General features: G+C 40.5%; 1 protein-coding gene across 2 annotated transcripts in view; it reads left to right on the top strand.

Moving 5' to 3' along the window:
* Positions 1-20,858, top strand: part of LOC148952731 (mitotic checkpoint protein BUB3-like) — a 96,219-nt gene extending 75,361 nt beyond the window's left edge. For both annotated transcript variants that reach the window (XM_089087382.1, XM_089087383.1), the window contains exon 7: positions 20,650-20,858. In XM_089087382.1, the coding sequence (XP_088943508.1) occupies positions 20,650-20,768 (119 nt within the window). In that variant the 3' untranslated portion in view covers positions 20,769-20,858. The remainder of the gene's footprint in view (positions 1-20,649) is intronic.
* The last annotated feature ends 600 nt before the right edge of the window (positions 20,859-21,458 follow it).

The raw sequence follows: 21,458 nt of genomic DNA, 5'->3' as shown, positions 1-21,458 counted from the left end.
ACAAAAATGATATTTCTCCGCACTGGCTGGGATGATGGACTAGAATCATCTAGGATATGCTCCTTAGGGCAGGGACTTTGAACTTGCTTAATGTGGGTGGGGTGAGTGGAATTACTTAAAGTTTGGGTGGTTTTTACCTTCAGTCGAGTTAAAATGCAATTTAAAGTAGTCTCTAGCTAGGAGATAACAATATGCTTAAAAGTTCTGGAGGGAGGGGGCCACAAGTAACTTGTAGAAATAATTTAGAATATAAAATAAAAATTAAAAAAAGAAAAGCACGGAGGGGTGATGTCATGATAATGACATCACCGAGGGCTAAAGGTCTGGATATCGTCCGAGCAAAGGAGATGTGACTTTACGGTAACAAGCCTGCGAGTGCCAAAGGCTGAAGTGAAGCAAGGCTCTATTTACCCCAGGCCAAATGCCTGGGGTGCTAACCAAAGTGAGTGGTGGAGGCGACTTTAGACTGTATTTACGATGGCTGAAGTCCCAGCCCGTTCGTGTAGGCCGAAGGCCCGATTGAGTCAAGAGGAACGGTAAAACAACCGCGAAGCTGGTATTGATAGTCAAGAGGCCTGCAAAGTGTGCCATGTTAGGTATTGTTTAATAAGTTTCGTTTATATCGTTTCTTTTTTCCCCGATTCAGTGTTTTCAGTTCAGTTCTATCAATTATTTCTGTGTTTGCACCCACATCTTTCTGGTTTTGAGGTGTGTCTTCCCTCGACCAGCGATTCAGAAAATTCGACTGTTTATCTTAGACCTCCAGCTAGGACATTGATAAAGAGACGCCAGTTGTCTCTTAAACGTATTGCCGCTATAGCCTCATCCCAGTGGTATTGTATGTTAGACGGTGTGTGTTAGACTTTTCATCTTAGACTTCCAGATGCACCTAGGACATTGATAAAGAGACGCCAGTTGTCTTTCAAACGTATTGCTCCTATAACCTCATCCCAGTGGTATTGTATGTTAGACGGTGTTTGTTCGATTTTTCATCTTAGACTTCCAGGTGCACCTAGGACATTGATAAAGAGACGCCAGTTGTCTCTCAAACGTATTGCTGCTATAGCCTCATCCCAGTGGTATTGTATGTTAGACGGTGTTTGTTCGATTTTTCATCTTAGACTTACAGATGTACCTAGGACATTGATAAAGAGACGCCAGTTGTCTTTCAAACGTATTGCTGCTATAGTCTCATCCCATTGGTATTGTATGTTAGACGTTGTTTGTTCGATTTTTCATCTTAGACTTCCAGTTGCACCTAGGACATTGATAAAGAGACGCCAGTTGTCTCTCAAACGTATTACTTCTATAGCCTCATCCCAGTGGTATTGTATGTTAGACGGTGTGTGTTCGATTTTTCATCTTAGACTTCCAGATGCACCTAGGACATTGACAAAGAGACGCCAGTTGTCTCTCAAACGTATTGCCGCAATAGCCTCATCCTAGTGGTATTGTATGTTAGACGGTGTTTTTTCGATTTTTCATCTTAGACTTCCAGATGCACCTAGGACATTGATAAAGAGACGCCAGTTGTCTTTCAAACGTATTGCTGCTATAGTCTCATCCCATTGGTATTGTATGTTAGACGTTGTTTGTTCGATTTTTCATCTTAGACTTCCAGGTGCACCTAGGACATTAATAAAGAGACGCCAGTTGTCTCTCAAACGTATTGCTGCTATAGCCTCATCCCAGTGGTATTGTATGTTAGATGGTGTTTGTTCGATTTTTCATCTTAGACTTCCAGATGCACCTAGGACATTGATAAAGAGACGCCAGTTGTCTCTCAAACGTATTGCTGCTATAGCTTCATCCCAGTGGTATTGTATGTTAGACGGTGTGTGTTCGATTTTTCATAATAGACTTCCAGATGCACCTAGGACATTGATAAAGAGACGACAGTTGTCTCTCAAACGTATTGCTGCTATAGCCTCATCCCAGTGGTATTGTATGTTAGACGGTGTGTGTTCGATTTTTCATCTTAGACTTCCAGATGCACCTAGGACATTGATAAAGAGGCTCCAGTTGTCTCTCTAACCCATTGCTGCTATAGCCTCATCCCAGTGGTATTGTATGTTAGATGGTGTGTATTTTTGTTCGGTGTATTATGTGTGTATGGTGTGTATTTTGGTGTGTCGTTTTGTTCGATTTTTCATCTTAGACTTCCAGATGCACCTTTCAAACGTATTGCTGCTATAGTCTCATCCCAGTGGTATTGTATGTTAAACGGTGTGTGTTCGATTTTTCATCTTAGACTTCCAGATGCACCTAGGACATTGATAAAGAGACGCCAGTTGTCTCTCGAACGTATTACTTCTATAGCCTCATCCCAGTGGTATTGTATGTTAGACGGTGTGTGTTCGATTTTTCATCTTAGACTTCCAGATGCACCTAGGACATGAAAAGAGACCCAGTTGTCTCTCAACGTATTGCTCATAGCCTCATCCCAGTGGTATTGTATGTTAGACGGTGTGTGTTCGATTTTTCATCTTAGACTTCCAGATGCACCTAGGACATTGACAAAGAGACGCCAGTTGTCTCTCAAACGTATTGCTGCTATAGCCCCATCCTAGTGGTATTGTATGTTAGACGGTGTTTGTTTGATTTTTCATCTTAGGCTTCCAGATGCACCTAGGACATTGATAAAGAGACGCCAGTTGTCTTTCAAACGTATTGCTGCTATAGCCTCATCCCAGTGGTATTGTCTGTTATACGATGTGTGTTCGATTTTTCATCTTAGACTTCCAGTTGCAGCTAGGACATTAATAAAGAGACACCAGTTGTCTCTCAAACGTATTGCTGCTATAGCCTCATCCCAGTGGTATTGTATGTTAGATGGTGTTTGTTCGATTTTTCATCTTAGACTTCCAGATGCACCTAGGACATTGATAAAGAGACGCCAGTTGTCTCTCAAACGTATTGCTGCTATAGCTTCATCCCAGTGGTATTGTATGTTAGACGATGTGTGTTCGATTTTTCATCATAGACTTCCAGATGCACCTAGGACATTGATAAAGAGACGACAGTTGTCTCTCAAACGTATTGCTGCTATAGCCTCATCCCAGTGGTATTGTATGTTAGAAGGTGTGTGTTCGATTTTTCATCTTAGACTTCCAGATGCACCTAGGACATTGATAAAGAGGCTCCAGTTGTCTCTCAAAGGCATTGCTGCTATAGCCTCATCCCAGTGGTATTGTATGTTAGATGGTGTGTATTCGATTTTTCATCTTAGACTTCCAGATGCACCTAGGACATTGATAAAGAGACGCCAGTTGTCTCTCAAACGTATTGCTGCTATAGCTTCATCCCAGTGGTATTAATTGTTAGACCGTGTTTGTTTGATTTTTCATCGTAGACTTCCAGATGCACCTAGGACATTGATAAAAAGACGCCAGTTGTCTCTCAAACGTATTGCTGCTATAGCCTCAATCCACTGGTATTGTATGTTAGACGGTGTGTGTTGGATTTTTCATCTTAGACTTCCAAATGCACCTAGGGCATTGATAAAGAGACGCCTGTTGTCTCTCAAATATATTTCTGCTACAGCTTCCCCAATGGTTTTGTTTGTTAGAGGATGTTTGTTTGATTTTTCTTCTTAGACTTCAAGATGCACCTAGGACATTGATAAAGAGACGCCAGTTGTCTCTCAAAAGTATTGCTGCTATAGACTCATCCCAGTGGTATTGTATATTAGATGGTGTTTGTTCGATTTTTCATCTTAGACTTCCAGATGCACCTAGGACATTGATAAAGAGACGCCAGTTGTCTCTCAAACGTATTGCTGCTATAGCATCATCCCAGTGGTATTGTATGTTAGACGGTGTTTGTTCTATTTTTCATCTTAGACTTCCAGATGCACCTAGGACATTGATAAAGAGACGGCAGTTGTCTCTCAAACGTATTGCTGTTATAGCCTCATCCCAGTGGTATTGTATGTTAGACGGTGTGTGTTCGAGTTTTCATCTTATACTTCCAGATGCACCTAGGACATTGATAAAGAGGCTCCAGTTGTCTCTCAAACACATTGCTGCTATAGCCTCATCCCAGTGGTATTGTATGTTAGAGGGTGTGTATTCGATTTTTCATCTTAGACTTCCAGATGCACATAGGACATTGATAAAGAGACGCCAGTTGTCTCTCAAACGTATTGCTGCTATAGCCTCATCCCAGTGGTATTGTATGTTAGACGGTGTGTGTTCGATTTTTCATCTTAGACTTCTAGATGCACCTAGGACATTGATAAAGAGACGCCAGTTGTCTCTCAAATGTATTACTTCTATAGCTTCATCCCAGTGGTATTGTATGTTATACGGTGTGTGTTCAGTTTTTCATCATAGACTTCCAGATGCACCTAGGACATTGATAAAGAGACGACAGTTGTCTCTCAAACGTATTGCTGCTATAGCCTCATTCCAGTGGTAATGTATGTTAGACGGTGTTTGTTCGATTTTTTAATCTTAGACTTCCAGATGCACCTAGGACATTGATAAAGAGACGCCAGTTGTCTCTCAAACGTATTGCTGCTATAGCTTCATCCCAGTAGTATTGTTTGTTTGACGGTGTTTGTTCGATTTTTCATCTTAGACTTCCAGATGCACCTAGGACATTGATAAAGAGACGCCAGTTGTCTCTCAAACGTATTGCTGCTATAGCATCATCCCAGTAGTATTGTTTGTTTGACGGGGTGTGTTAGATTTTTCATCTTAGACTTCCAGATGCACCTAGGACATTGATAAAGAGACGCCAGTTGTCTCCCAAACGTATTGCTGCTATAGCCCCATCTCAGTGGTATTGTTTGTTTGACTGTGTGTGTTTGATTTTTCATCTTTGACTTCCAGATGCACCTAGGACATTGATAAAGAGACGTCAGGTGTCTCTCAAACGTATTGCTGCTATATCCTCATCCCAGTGGTATTGTATGTTAGACGGTGTGTGTACGATTTTTAATCTTAGACTTCCAAATGCACCTAGGACATTGATAAAGAGACGCCAGTTGTCTCTCAAATGTATTGCTGCTATAGCTTCATCCCAGTGGTAATGTATGTTAGACGGTGTTTGTTCGATTTTTCTTCTTAGACTTCCAGATGCACCTTGGACATTGATAAAGAGACGCCAGTTGTCTCTCAAACGTATTGGTGCTATAGCCTCATCCCAGTGGTAATGTATGTTAGACGGTGTGTGTTCGATTTTTCTTCTTAGACTTCCAGATGCACCTAGGACATTGATAAAGAGACGCCAGTTGTCTCTCAAAAGTATTGCTGCTATAGCATCATCCCAGTGGTATTGTATGTTAGACGGTGTGTGTTCGATTTTTCATCTTAGACTTCCAGATGCACCTAGGACATTGATAAAGGGTCGCCAGTTGTCTCTCAAACGTATTGCTGCTATAGCCTCATCCCAGTGGTATTGTATCTTAGACGGTGTTTGTTCGATTTTCATCTTAGACTTCAAGATGCACCTAGGACATTGATAAAGAGACGCCAGTTGTCTCTCAAACGTATTGCTGCTATAGCTTCATCCCAGTGGTATTGGTTGTTAGACGGTGTTTGTTTGATTTTTCATCTTAGACTTCCAGATGCACCTAGGACATTGATAAAGAGACGCCAGTTGTCTCTCAAACGTATTGCTGCTATAGCCTCATCCCAGAGGTATTGTATGTTAGACGGTGTGTGTTCGATTTTTCATCATAGACATCTAGATGCACCTAGGACATTGATAAAGAGTCGCCAGTTGTCTCTCAAACGTATTGCTGCTATAGCCTCATCCCAGTGGTATTTTATGTTAGACGGTGTTTGTTAGATTTTTCATCTTAGACTTCCAGATGCACCTAGGACATTGATAAAGGGACGCCAGTTGTCTCTCAAACGTATTGCTGCTATAGCCTCATCCCAGTGGTATTGTATGTTAGACGGTGTTTGTTTGATTTTTCATCTTAGACTTCCAGATGCACCTAGGACATTGATAAAGAGACTCCAGTTGTCTCTCAAACGTATTGCTGCTATAGCCTCATCCAAGTGGTATTGTATGTTAGATGGTGTGTATTTTTGTTCGGTGTATTATGTGTGTATGGTGTGTATTTTGGTGTGTCGTTTTGTTTGATTTTTCATCTTAGACTTCCAGATGCACCTTTCAAACGTATTGCTGCTATAGTTTCATCCCAGTGGTATTAATTGTTAGACGTTGTTTGTTTGATTTTTCATCGTAGACTTCCAGATGCACCTAGGACATTGATAAAGAGACGCCAGTTGTCTCTCAAACGTATTGCTGCTATAGCTTCAATCCAGTGGTATTGTATGTTAGACGGTGTTTGTTCGATTTTTCATCTTAGACTTCCAGATGCACCTAGGACATTGATAAAGAGACGCCAGTTGTCTCTCAAAAGTATTGCTGATATAGCCAAATCCCACTGGTATTGTATGTTAGACGGTGTGTTTTCGGTTTTTCATCTTAGTCTTCAAGATGCACCTAGGACATTGATAAGGAGACGCCAGTTGTCTCTCAAACGTATTGCTGCTTTAGCCCCAATCCAGTGGTAATGTATGTTAGATGGTGTGTGTTCGATTTTTTAATCTTGGCCTTCAAGATGCACCTAGGACATTGATAAAGAGACGCCAGTTGTCTCTCAAACGTATTGCTGCTATAGCTTCATCCCAGTGGTATTGTATGTTAGACGGTGTTTGTTTAATTTTTCATCATAGACTTCCAGATGCACCTAGGACATTGATAAAGAGACGGCAGTTGTCTCTCAAACGTATTGCTGTTATAGCCTCATCCCAGTGGTATTGTATGTTAGACGGTGTGTGTTCGATTTTTCATCTTAGACTTCCAGATGCACCTAGGACTTTGATAAAGAGACTCCAGTTGTCTCTCAAACACATTGCTGCTATAGTCTCATCCCAGTGGTATTGTATGTTAGATGGTGTGTATTCGATTTTTCATCTTAGACTTCCAGATGCACCTAGGACATTGATAAAGAGACGCCAGTTGTCACTCAAACGTATTGCTGCTATAGCATCATACCAGTGGTAATGTATGTTAGACGGTGTTTGTTCGATTTTTCATCTTAGACTTCTAGATGCACCTAGGACATTGATAAAGAGACGCCAGTTGTCTCTCAAACGTATTGCTGCTATAGCTTCATACCAGTGGTATTGTATGTGAGACGGTGTGTGTTATGTTTTTCATCTTGGACTTCCAGATGCACCTAGGACATTGATAAAGAGACGCCAGTTGTCTTTCAAACGTATTGCTCCTATAACCTCATTCCAGTGGTAATGTATGTTAGACGGTGTTTGTTCGATTTTTTAATCTTAGACTTCCAGATGCACCTAGGACATTGATAAAGAGACGCCAGTTGTCTCTCAAATGTATTGCTGCTACAGCCTCCCCAGTGGTATTGTATGTTAGACGTTGTGTGTTTGATTTTTCTTCTTGGACTTCAAGATGCACCTAGGACATTGATAAAGAGACGCCAGTTGTCTCTCAAATGTATTGCTGCTATAGCATCATCCCAGTAGTATTGTTTGTTTGACGGTGTGTGTTCGATTTTTCATCTTAGACTTCCAGATGCACCTAGGACATTGATAAAGAGACGCCAGTTGTCTCTCAAATGTATTGCTGCTATAGCCCCATCCCAGTGGTATTGTATGTTAGACGGTGTGTGTTCGATTTTTCATCTTGGACATCAAGATGCACCTAGGACATTGATAAAGAGACGCCAGTTGTATCTCAAACGTATTGATGCTATAGCTTCATCCCAGTAGTATTGTATGTTAGACGGTGTTTGTTCGATTTTTCATCTTAGACTTCCAGATGCACCTAGGACATTGATAAAGAGACGCCAGTTGTCTCTCAAACTTATTGCTGCTATAGCCTCATCCAAGTGGTATTGTATGTTAGACGGTGTTTGTTCGATTTTTCATCTTAGACTTCCAGATTCACCTAGTCATTGATAAAGAGACGCCAGTTGTCTCTCAAATGTATTGCTGCTATTGCCCCATCCCAGTGGTATTGTATGTTAGACGGTGTTTGTTCGATTTTTCATCTTAGACTTCCAGATGCACCTAGGACATTGATAAAGAGACGCCAGTTGTCTCTCAAACGTATTGCTGCTATAGCCTCATCCCAGTGGTATTGTATGTTAGACGGTGTTTGTTCGATTTTTCATCTTTGACTTCCAAATGCACCTTGGACATTGATAAAGAGACGCCAGTTGTCTCTCAAATGTATTGCTGCTATAGCTTCATCCCAGTGGTATTGTATGTTAGACGGTGTTTGTTCGATTTTTCTTCTTAGACTTCCAGATGCACCTAGGACATTGATAAAGAGACGCCAGTTGTCTCTCAAACGTATTGGTGCTATAGCCTCATCCCAGTGGTAATGTATGTTAGACGGTGTGTGTTCGATTTTTATTCTTAGACTTCCAGATGCCCCTAGGACATTGATAAAGAGACGCCAGTTGTCTCTCAAACGTATTGCTGCTATAGCCTCATCCCAGTGGTATTGTATGTTAGACGGTGTTTGTTCGATTTTTCATCTTAGACTTCCAGATGCACCTAGGACATTGATAAAGCGTCGCCAGTTGTCTCTCAAACGTATTGCTGCTATAGCCTCATCCCAGTGGTATTGTATCTTAGACGGTGTTTGTTCGATTTTCATCTTAGACTTCAAGATGCACCTAGGACATTGATAAAGAGACGCCAGTTGTCTCTCAAACGTATTGCTGCTATAGCTTCATCCCAGTGGTATTGGTTGTTAGACGATGTTTGTTTGATTTTTCATCTTAGACTTCCAGATGCACCTAGGACATTGATAAAGAGACGCCAGTTGTCTCTCAAACGTATTGCTGCTATATCCTCATCCCAGTGGTATTGTATGTTAGACGGTGTGTGTTCGAATTTTCATCTTAGACTTCCAGATGCACCTAGGACATAGATAAAGAGTCGCCAGTTGTCTCTCAAACGTAGTGCTGCTATAGCTTCATCCCAGTGGTATTGTATGTTAGAGGATGTTTGTTCTAATTTTCATCATAGACTTCCAGATGCACCTAGGACAATGATAAAGAGACGACAGTTGTCTATCAAACGTATTACTTCTATAGCGTCATCCCAGTGGTAGTGTATGTTAGATGCTGTGTGTTAGAATTTTCATCATAGACTTCCACGTTCACCTAGGACATAGATAAAGAGGCTCCAGTTGTCTCTCAAAGGCATTGCTGCTATAGCCTCATCCCAGTGGTATTGTATGTTAGATGGTGTGTATTTTTGTTCGGTGTATTATGTGTGTATGGTGTGTATTTTGGTGTGTCGTTTTGTTTGATTTTTCATCTTAGACTTCCAGATGCACCTTTCAAACGTATTGCTGCTATAGTCTCATCCCAGTGGTATTGTATGTTAAACGGTGTGTGTTCGATTTTTCATCTTAGACTTCCAGATGCACCTAGGACATTGACAAAGAGACGCCAGTTGTCTCTCGAACGTATTACTTCTATAGCCCCATCCTAGTGGTATTGTATGTTAGACGGTGTTTGTTAGATTTTTCATCTTAGGCTTCCAGATGCACCTAGGACATTGATAAAGAGACGCCAGTTGTCTATCTAACGTATTGCTGCTATAGCCTCATCCCATTGGTATTGTATGTTATACGTTGTTTGTTAGATTTTTCATCGTAGACTTACAGGTGCACCTATGACATTAATAAAGAGACACCAGTTGTCTCTCAAACGTATTGCTGCTATAGCCTCATCCCAGTGGTCTTGTATGTTAGAGGGTGTGTATTCGATTTTTCATCTTAGACTTCCAGATGCACCTAGGACATTGATAAAGAGACGCCAGTTGTCTCTCAAACGTATTGCTTCCATAGCCTCATCCCACTGGTAATGTATGTTAGACGGTGTTTATTTAGTTTGTCTTTATGGACTTCAAGGTACACCTAGGGTATTGACAAGGAGACTACTATTGTCTCTCAAAATTAATGCTTCTATATTTTTATCCCAATGGTAATGTATCTTATATGGTGTTTATTAGATTTTTCATCGTGGACTTCCAGATTCACCTAGGACATTGATAAAGAGTCGCCAGTTGTCTCTCAAACATATTGCTGCTATAGCCTCATCCCAGTGGTATTGTATGTTAGACGGTGTTTGTTTGATTTTTCATCTTAGACTTTCAGATGCACCTAGGACATTGATAAAGAGACGCCAGTTGTCTCTCAAACGTATTGCTGCTATAGCTTCATCCCAGTGGTATTGATATGTTAGACGGTGTTTGTTTGATTTTTCATCTTAGACTTCCAGATGCACCTAGGACATTGATAAAGAGACGCCAGTTGTCTCTCAAACGTATTGCTGCTATAGCCTCAATCCCACTGGTAATGTATGTTAGACGGTGTTTGTTCGATTTTTCATCTTAGACTTCAAGATGCACCTAGGACATTGATAAAGAGACGCCAGTTGTCTCTCAACCATATTGCTGCTACAGCCTCCCCAGTGGTATTGTATGTTAGACGGTGTTTGTTCGATTTTTCATCTTAGACTTCCAGATGCAACTAGGGCATTGATAAAGAGACGCCAGTTGTCTCTCAAACGTATTGCTGCTATAGTCTCATCCCAATGGTATTGTATGTTAGATGGTGTTTGTTCGATTTTTCATCTTAGACTTCCAGATGCACCTAGGACATTGATAAAGAGACGCCAGTTGTCTCTCAAACGTATTGCTGCTATAGCTTCATCCCAGTGGTATTGTATGTTAGACGGTGTGTGTTCAATTTTTCATCATAGACTTCCAGATGCACCTAGGACATTGATAAAGAGACGACAGTTGTCTCTCAAACGTATTGCTGTTATAGCTTCATCCCAGTGGTATTGTATGTTAGACGGTGTGTGTTCGATTTTTCATCTTAGACTTCCAGATGCACCTAGGACATTGATAAAGAGGCTCCAGTTGTCTCTCAAACGCATTGCTGCTATAGCCTCATCCCAGTGGTATTGTATGTTAGATGGTGTGTATTCGATTTTTCATCTTAGACTTCCAGATGCACCTAGGACATTGATAAAGAGACGCTAGTTGTCTCTCAATCGTATTGGTGCTATAGCCTCATCCCAGAGGTATTGTATGTTAGACGGTGTGTGTTCGATTTTCATCTTTGACTTCAAGATGCACCTAGGACATTGATAAAGAGACGCCAGTTGTCGCTCAAACGTATTGCTGCTATAGCATCATCCCAGTGGTATTGTATGTTAGACAATGTTTGTTTGATTTTTCATCTTAGACTTCCAGATGCAACTAGGGCACTGATAAAGAGACGCCAGTTGTCTCTCAAACGTATTGCTGCTATAGCCTCATCCCAGTGGTAATGTATGTTAGACGGTGTGTGTTCGATTTTTCATCTTAGACTTCCAGATGCACCTAGGACATCGATAAAGAGTCGCCAGTTGTATCTCAAACGTAGTGCTGCTATAGCTTCATCCCAGTGGTATTGTATGTTAGACGGTGTTTGTTCGATTTTTCATCTTAGACTTCCAGATGCACCTAGGACATTGATAAAGAGACGACAGTTGTCTCTCAAACGTATTGCTGCTATAGCCACATCCCAGTGGTAGTGTATGTTAGACGGTGTGTGTTCGATTTTTCATCTTAGACTTCCACATGCACCTAGGACAATGATAAAGAGACTCCAGTTGTCTCTCGAACGTATTACTTCTATAGCCTCATCCCAGTGGTATTGTATGTTAGATGGTGTGTATTTTTGTTCGGTGTATTATGTGTGTATGGTGTGTATTTTGGTGTGTCGTTTTGTTTGATTTTTCATCTTAGACTTCCAGATGCACCTTTCAAACGTATTGCTGCTATAGCCTCATCCCAGTGGTATTGTATGTTAGACGGTGTGTGTTCGATTTTTCATCTTAGACTTCCAGATGCACCTAGGACATTGATAAAGAGACGCCAGTTGTCTCTCGAACGTATTACTTCTATAGCCCCATCCTAGTGGTATTGTATGTTAGACGGTGTTTGTTCGATTTTTCATCTTAGACTTCCAGATGCACCTAGGACATTGATAAAGAGACGCCACTTGTCTCTCAAACGTATTGCTGCTATAGCCTCATCCCAGTGGTATTGTATGTTAGACGGTGTTTGTTCGATTTTTCATCTTAGACTTCCAGATGCACCTAGGACATTGATAAAGAGTCGCCAGTTGTCTCTCAAACGTATTGCTGCGATAGTTACATCCAAAGGGTATTTTATCTTAGACGGTTTGTGTTCGATTTTTCATCTTAGCCTTCAAGATTCACCTAGTCATTGATTAAGAGACGCCTGTTGTCGCTCAAATATATTGCTGATTTAGCTTCATCCCAGTGGTATTGTATGTTAGACGGTGTTTGTTTGATTTTTCATCATAGACTTCCAGATGCACCTAGGACATTGATAAAGAGACGACAGTTGTCTCTCAAACGTATTGCTGCTATAGCCTCATCCCAGTGGTATTGTATGTTAGACGGTGTGTGTTAGATTTTTCATCTTAGACTTCCAGATGCACCTAGGACATTGATAAAGGGTCTCCAGTTGTCTCTCAAACGCATTGCTGCTATAGTCACATCCAAATGGTAGTTTATGTTCGTCGGTGTGTGTTTGATTTTTCATAATAGACTTCAAGATTCACCTAGTCATTGATAAAAGGACGCTTGTTGTCGATCAAATATATTACTGCTTTTACCTCATCCCAGTGGTATTGTATTGTTAGACGGTGTTTGTTCGATTTTTCATCGTAGACTTCCAGATGCACCTAGGACATTGATAAAGAGACGCTAGTTGTCTCTCAAACGTATTGCTGCTATAGCCTCAATCCCAGTGGTATTGTATGTTAGACGGTGTTTGTTATATTTTTCATCTTGGACTTTCAGATGCAACTAGGGCAGTGATAAGGGGTCGCCAATTGTCTCTAAGCCGTATTGCTGCTATAGTCTCATTCAAATGATATTATATGTTAGACTGTGTGTGTTCAATTTTTCATATTAGTCTTCCAGGTGCAACGAGGACATTGATAAATAGTCTCCAGCTGTCTCCCAAACGTATTGGTGTTATTGCTCCATACAAGTGGTAATGTTTGTTAGACGGAGTGTTTTCGATTTTTCATCTTAGACTTCAAGATTTACCTAGTCATTGATCAAGAGTCGCCAGTTGTCTCTCAAACGATATTGCTGCTATAGCCTCATCCAAGTGGTATTGTATGTTAGACGGTGTTTGTTCGATTTTTCATCTTAGACTTCCAGATGCACCTAGTCATTGATAAAGAGACGCCAGTTGTCTCTCAAACGTATTGCTGCTATTGCCTCATACCAGTGGGATTGTATGTTAGACGGTGTGTGTTCGATTTTTCATCTTAGACTTCTAGATACACCTAGGACATTGATAAAGAGAGGCCAGTTGTCTCTCAAACGTATTGCTGCTATATCTTCATCCCAGTGGTATTTTATGTTAGACGGTGTTTGTTCGATTTTTCATCTTAGACTTCAAGATTCACCTAGGACATTGATAAAGAGACGCCTGTTGTCTCTCAAACGTATTGCTGCTATAGCTTCATCCCAGTGGTATTGTATGATAGACGGTGTTTGTTCGATTTTTCATCTTAGACTTCCAGATGCACCTATGACATTGATAAATAGACGCCAGTTGTCTCTCAAACGTATTGCTGCTATAACTTCATCCCAGTGGTATTGTATGTTAGACAGTGTTTGTTTGATTTTTCATCTTAGACTTCCAGATGCACCTAGGACATTGATAAAGAGACGCCAGTTGTCTCTCAAACGTATTGCTGCTATAGCCCCATTCCAGTGGAATTGTATGTTAGACTGTGTGTGTTGGATTTTTCATCTTGGACTTCCAGATGCACCTAGGACATTGATAAAGAGACGCCAGTTGTCTCTCAAACGTATTGCTGCTATAGCTTCATCCCAGTTGTATTGTTTGTTTGACGGTGTGTGTTAGATTTTTCATCTTAGACTTCCAGATGCACCTAGGACATTGATAAAGAGACGCCAGTTGTCTCACAAACGTATTGCTGCTATAGCCACATCTCAGTGGTATTGTATGTTAGACGGTGTGTGTTTGTTTTTTCATCTTGGACTTCCAGATGCACCTAGGACATTGATAAAGAGACGTCAGCTGTCTCTCAAACGTATTGCTGCTATAGCCTCATCCCAGTGGTATTGTATGTTAGACGGTGTTTGTTCGATTTTTCTTCTTAGACTTCCAAATGCACCTAGGACATTGATAAAGAGACGCCAGTTGTCTCTCAAATGTATTGCTGCTATAGCTTCATCCCAGTGGTATTGTATGTTAGACGGTGTGTGTTCGATTTTTCTTCTTAGACTTCCAGATGCACCTAGGACATTGATAAAGAGACGCCAGTTGTCTCTCAAACGTATTGGTGCTATAGCCTCATCCCAGTGGTAATGTATGTTAGACGGTGTTTGTTCGATTTTTCTTCTTAGACTTCCAGATGCACCTAGGACATTGATAAAGAGACGCCAGTTGTCTCTCAAACGTATTGCTGCTATAGCCTCATCCCAGTGGTATTGTATGTTAGACGGTGTTTGGTCGATTTTTCATCTTAGACTTCCAGATGCACCTAGGACATTGATAAAGTGTCGCCAGTTGTCTCTCAAACGTATTGCTGCTATAGCATCATCCCAGTGGTATTGTATGTTAGACGGTGTTTGTTCGATTTTTCATCTTAGACTTCAAGATGCACATATGACATTGATAAAGAGACGCCAGTTGTCGCTCAAACGTATTGCTGCTATAGCTTCATCCCAGTGGTATTGTATGTTAGACGGTGTGTGTCTGAATTTTCATCTTAGACTTCCAGATACACCTAGGACATTGATAAAGAGTGGCCAGTTGTCTCTCAAACGTATTGCTGCTATAGCCTCATCCCAGTGGTATTGTATGTTAGACGGTGTTTGTTCGATTTTTCATCTTAGACTTCCAGATGCACCTAGGACATTGATAAAGAGACGCCAGTTGTCTCTCAAACGTATTGCTGCTTTAACCTCATCCCAGAGGTATTGTATGTTAGACAGTGTTTGTTTGATTTTTCATCTTAGACTTCCAGATGCACCTAGGACATTGATAAAGAGACGCCAGTTGTCTCTCAGACGTATTGCTGCTATAGCCTCATCCCAGTGGTATTGTATGTTAGACGGTGTGTGTTAGATTTTTCATCTTGGACTTCCAGATGCACCTAGGACATTGATAAAGAGACGCCAGTTGTCTCTAAAACGTATTGCTGCTATAGCCTCATCCCAATGATATTCTATGTTAGACGGTGTTTGTTCGATTTTTCATCTTGGACTTCCAGATGCACCTAGGACATTGATAAAGAGACGCCAGTTGTCTCTCAAACGTATTGCTGCTATAGCCTCATCCCAGTGGTATTGTATGTTAGACGGTGTGTGTTCGATTTTTCATCTTGGACTTCCAGATGCACCTAGGACATTGATAAAGAGACCTCAGCTGTCTCTCAAACGTATTGCTGCTATAGCCTCATCCCAGTGGTATTGTATGTTAGACGGTGTTTGTTCGATTTTTCATCTTAGACTTCCAGATGCACCTAGGACATTGATAAAGAGACGCCAGTTGTCTCTCAAAGGTATTGCTGCTATAGCTTCATCCCAGTGGTATTGTATATTAGACGGTGTTTGTTCGATTTTTATTCTTCCAGATGCACCTAGGACATTGATAAAGAGACGCCAGTTGTCTCTCAAACGTATTGCTGCTATAGCCTCATCCCAGTGGTAATGTATGTTAGACGGTGTGTGTTCGATTTTTCATCTTAGACTTCCAGATGCACCTAGGACATTGATAAAGAGACGCCAGTTGTCTCTCAAACGTATTGCTGCTATAGCCTCATCCCAGTGGTAATGTATGTTAGACGGTGTGTATTCAATTTTTCTTCTTAGACTTCCAGATGCACCTAGGACATTGATAAAGAGACGCCAGTTGTCTCTCAAACGTATTGCTGCTATAGCCTCATCCCAGTGGTATTGTATGGTAGACTGTGTGTGTTCGATTTTTCATCTTAGACTTCCAGATGCACCTAGGACATTGATAAAGGGTCGCCAGTTGTCTCTCAAACGTATTGCTGCTATAGCCTCATCCCAGTGGTATTGTATCTTAGACGGTGTGTGTTCGATTTATAATATTAGACTTCAATTTGCACATAGGACATTGATAAAGAGACGCCTGTTGTCGCTCAAACGTATTGCTGCTATATCGTCATCCCAGTGGTCTTGTATGTTAGACGCGGTTTGTTTGATTTTTCATCTTAGACTTCCAGATGCACCTAGGACATTGATAAAGAGACGCCAGTTGTCTCTCAAACGTATTGCTGCTATAACCTCATCCCCTGGTATTGTATGTTAGACGGTGTTTGTTTGATTTTTCATCTTAGACTTCCAGATGCAACTAGGGCATTGATAAAGAGACGCCAGTTGTCTCTCAAACGTATTGCTGCTATAGTCTCATCCCAATGGTATTGTATGTTAGACGGTGTTTGTTCGATTTTTCATCTTAGACTTCCAGATGCACCTAGGATATTGATAAAGAGGCGCCAGTTGTCTCTCAAACATATTGCTGCTATAGCCTCATCCCAGTGGTATTGTATGTTAGACGGTGTTTGTTATATTTTTCATATTAGACTTTCAGATGCACCTAGGACATTGATAAAGAGTCGCCAGTTGTCTCTCAAACGTATTGCTGCTATAGCCACATCCAACGTGTATTTTATGTTAGACGGTGTTTGTTCGATTTTTCATCTTAGACTTCCAGATTCACCTAGTACATTTATAAAGAGAAGCCAGTTGTCTCCCAAATGTATTGCTGCTATAGCCACATCCCAGTGGGATTGTATGTTAGACGGTGTGTGGTCGATTTTTCATCTTTGACGTCCAGCTGCACCTAGGACATTGATAAAGGGACGCCAGTTGTCTCTCAAACGTATTGCTGCTATCGCATCATCCCAGTGGTATTGTATGTTAGACGGTGTGTGTTCGAATTTTCATCTTAGACTTCTAGATGCACCTAGGACATTGATAAAGAGTCGCCAGTTGTCTCTCAAACGTATTGCTGCTATAGCCTCATCCCAGTGGTATTTTATGTTAGACGGTGTTTGTTCGATTTTTCATCTTAGCCTTCCAGATGCACCTAGGACATTGATAAAGAGTCGCCTGTTGTCGCTCAAACGTATTGCTGCTATAGCTTCATCCCAGTGGTATTGTATGTTTATCGATGTTTGTTTGATTATTCATCTTAGACTTCCAGATTCACCTAGGACTTTGATAAATAGACGCCAGTTGTCTCTCAAACGTATTGCTGCTATAACTTCATCCCAGTGGTATTGTATGTTAGACTGTGTTTGTTTGATTTTTCATCTTAGACTTCCAGATGCACCTAGGACATTGATAAATAGACGCCAGTTGTCTCTCAGACGTATTGCTGCTATAGCCTCATCCCAGTGGTATTGTATGTTAGACGGTGTGTGTTCGATTTTTCATCTTGGTCTTCCAGATGCACCTAGGACATTGATAAAGAGACGCCAGTTGTTTCTAAAACGTATTGCTGCTATAGCCTCATCCCAATGATATTATATGTTAGACGGTGTTTGTTCGATTTTTCATCTTGGACTTCCAGATGCACCTAGGACATTGATAAGGAGACGCCAGTTGTCTCTCATTCGTATTGCTGCTATAGCCTCATCCCAGTGGTATTGTATGTTAGACGGTGTGTGTTCGATTTTTCATCTTGGACTTCCAGATGCACCTAGGACATTGATAAAGAGACTCCAGTTGTCTCTCAAACGTATTGCTGCCATAGCCTCATCCCAGTGGTATTGTATGTTAGACGGTGTGTATTCGATTTTTCATCTTAGACTTCCAGATGCACCTAGGACATTGATAAAGAGACGCCAGTTGTCTCTCAAACGTATTGCTGCTATATCCTCATCCCAGTGGTATTGTATGTTATACGGTGTTTGTTCGATTTTTTATCTTAGACTTCCAGATGCACCTAGGACACTGATAAAGAGACGCCAGTTGTCTCTCAAACGTACTGCTGCTATAGCTTCATCCCTGTGTTATTGTATGTTAGACGATGTTTGTTTGATTTTTCATCTTAGACTTCCAGATGCACCTAGGACATTGATAAAGAGACGCCAGTTGTCTCTAAAACGTATTGCTGCTATAGCCTCATCCCAGTGGTATTGTATGTTAGATGGTGTTTGTTTGATTTTTCATCTTAGACTTCCAGGTGCACCTACGACATTCATAAAGAGACGCCAGTTGTCTCTCAAACGTATTGCTGCTATAGCCTCATCCCAGTGGTATTGTATGTTAGACGGTGTGTGTTCAATTTTTCATCTTGGACTTCCAGATGCACCTAGGACATTGATAAACAGACGCCAGTTGTTTCTAAAACGTATTGCTGCTATAGCCTCATCCCAATGGTATTGTATGTTAGACGGTTTTTGTTCGATTTTTCATCTTAGACTTCCAGATGCACCTAGGACATTGATAAAGAGACGCCAGTTGTCTCTCAAACGATATTGCTGCTATAGCCTCATCCCAGTGGTATTGTATGTTAGACGGTGTTTGTTCAATTTTTCATATTAGACTTCCAGATGCACCTAGGACATTGATAAAGAGACGCCAGTTGTCTCTCAAACGTATTGCTGTTATAGCCTCATCCCAGTGGTATTGTATGTTAGACGGTGTTTTTTCGATTTTTCATCTTAGACTTCCAGATGCACCTAGGACATTGATAAAGAGACGCCAGTTGTCTCTCAAACGTATTGCTGCTATAGCTTCATCCCACTGGTATTGTATGTTAGACGGTGTGTGTTCGATTTTTCATTTTAGACTTCCAGATGCACCTAGGACATTGGTAAAGAGACACCAGTTGTCTCTCAAAAGTATTGCTGCTATAGCTTCATCCCAGTGGTATTGTGTGTTAGACGGTGTGTGTTCGTTTTTTTTATCTTGGACTTCAAGATGCACCTAGGACATTGATAAAGAGACGCCTGGTGTCGCTCACCCATTTTGCCGCTATAGCCTCAGCCCTGGGTTATAGTATGTTAGTCGATGTTTGTTCTATTATTATATTAGCCTTCAAGATGCACCTAGGACTGAGATAAATAGACGCCAGTTGTCTCTCAAACGTATTTCTGGTTCAACCTCCCCAGTGGTATTTTTTGTTAGACGTTGTTTGTTTGATTTTTCATCTTAGACTTCCAGATGCAACTAGGACATTGATAAAGAGACGCCAGTTGTCTCTCAAACGTATTGCTGCTATAGCTTCCCCAATGGTATTGTATGTTAGACGGTGTTTGTTCGATTTTTCTTCTTAGCCTTCCAGATGCACCTAGGACATTGATAAAGAGACGCCTGTTGTCGCTCAATCGTATTGCTGCTATAGCATCATCCCAGTGTTATTGTATGTTAAACGATGTTTGTTTGATTTTTCATCTTAGACTTCCAGATGCACCTAGGACTTTGATAAAGAGACGCCAGTTGTCTCTCAAACGTATTGCTGCTATAGCTTCCTCAGGGGTATTGTATGTTAGACGGTGTTTGTTCGATTTTTCATCTTAGACTTCCAGATGCACCTAGGACATTGATAAAGAGACGCCAGTTGTCTCTCAAACGTATTGCTGCTATAGCTTCCTCAGGGGTATTGTATGTTAGACGGTGTTTGTTCGATTTTTCATATTAGCCTTCCAGATGCACCTAGGACATTGACAAAGAGACGCCAGTTGTCTCTCAAACGTATTGCTGCTATAAACCCATCCTATGGTATTGTATGTTAGACGGTGTTTGTTGGATTTTTCATCTTAGGCTTCCAGATGCACCTAGGACATTGATAAAGAGACGCCAGTTGTCTCTCAAACGTATTTCTGCTATATCACCACGTTTCTGCTGGTTGCGAATAAAGGTCCGGATTGGGTGCTCTATCGTCTTTCATGCCTGTTATATGTCACATATTTTCGACTGCGGGTCCTGAAATGTTTGCTGGATATTTTAAATCGCATAATAGATATCAATATTTTTAAATCGATTAACTCTCTCTGAAGTTTAGTGTATTGTCTTCTTGCACTTTTAGGGCCTAAATCATTACTCAAAAATATATTAGGCTTGAAAAATCTGGTTGGATAAGATCTTTCCCGTGGCTATTTACGGCCAAGGCCGTTTCTAGGGAAGAAAGGTTACCGGGTTTGACCCCCCTCCCCCAGGAAATTTTTGTGCCGACTCTTAAAAACGTATTAAAATGTATATTAATAAATTTCTAATGCTTTTTTCTTAGTTTTTTTATTGTAAACCCCCCACCCCGAACAACAATCCTGGATGCATCCTTTTCTATGAAAATTGCTCTTAATCAATCGTGGTAAGAGAAAATATTGTGATTGTGTAACCAAAAAAAAAAAAAAAAAAATATTGTATGAGGAGGCGTTTAGATGTTGATGGTTAGGTTTCGGGGTCATTAAATTCACTATTGTAACTTGTATGGATATATGATTACCTTTTCAGGCTGAATCAACTGGCAGTTGCCAGAAGATCATCATCTAATTAAAAACATGCTTCTAAAAACTATTCTTTACTTTCAGGTTCGCATTTGGCAATTGCTACATCGTATAATTATGAATTTGAAACGCACCCAGTCCCTCTACCGAAGGACCAAATATATGTTCGGCCTGTATCGGACGCCGAAACAAAGCCTAAATAATTTGTTCTTTTATTTTTTAACTCCATTTTATGCCTCCTATATTTTGTATTTTTCAAGGACAGTCTCAGAATTAAAATGAAGATCTATTAATGCTTTTGTTTGTTATAAGTCACTGGAAAGAATGAACTGCCTTTTCCTCATATACCTGAAGAAAACAATTCCAATGAATGAAAATGTTTTCAAGACTATTAAAAGAAAATCAATCGATACTAATATTTTGGCTATTTAACTAATAGCTGTTCTCAGTGAAAGAGAAACAATCGAAGCAAAAAGCATAAAAATGATTTCATTTAAAAAAAAATCGAATAAAAATCCACTTTTTTAGATGCCAAGTATTTTTTTGTATTTTTCATTGACAAAATTAAAAAAAAAGTTGCTCGTCTCTAGAATTTGAAAAATATATCTTGAAAAGCTAAAACATACAATTGAATTTGAGGCAAAGCAAAGCATTGGTTTGTCTGTCATCTTTGTTAGTTTCGAACTGATCCCCCTCTAAGACCCTCTCCTTGTGTCTTCTTGAGGTAAGCCATCTAAACTGTAAAGGTAATTTTTCAGGCATTGACTAATCCAACTTAATAATTGTTTCCAAGCAATTTTTTGTAATCTAAATCTTTCTTGGGCTTAGGGCAACTTTGTTGTTTTTCCGATGAAAATACCAAAAAAGATCATTATATGAGGGGGGATATTGGG

The sequence above is a fragment of the Artemia sp. Qi Xiang Cuo genome, chromosome 4 (assembly GCF_049724085.1).
Source record: "Artemia sp. Qi Xiang Cuo chromosome 4, ASM4972408v1, whole genome shotgun sequence".
Taxonomy (NCBI): Eukaryota; Metazoa; Arthropoda; class Branchiopoda; order Anostraca; family Artemiidae; genus Artemia; species Artemia sp. Qi Xiang Cuo.
This window is presented reverse-complemented; position numbering and strand designations above follow the sequence as displayed.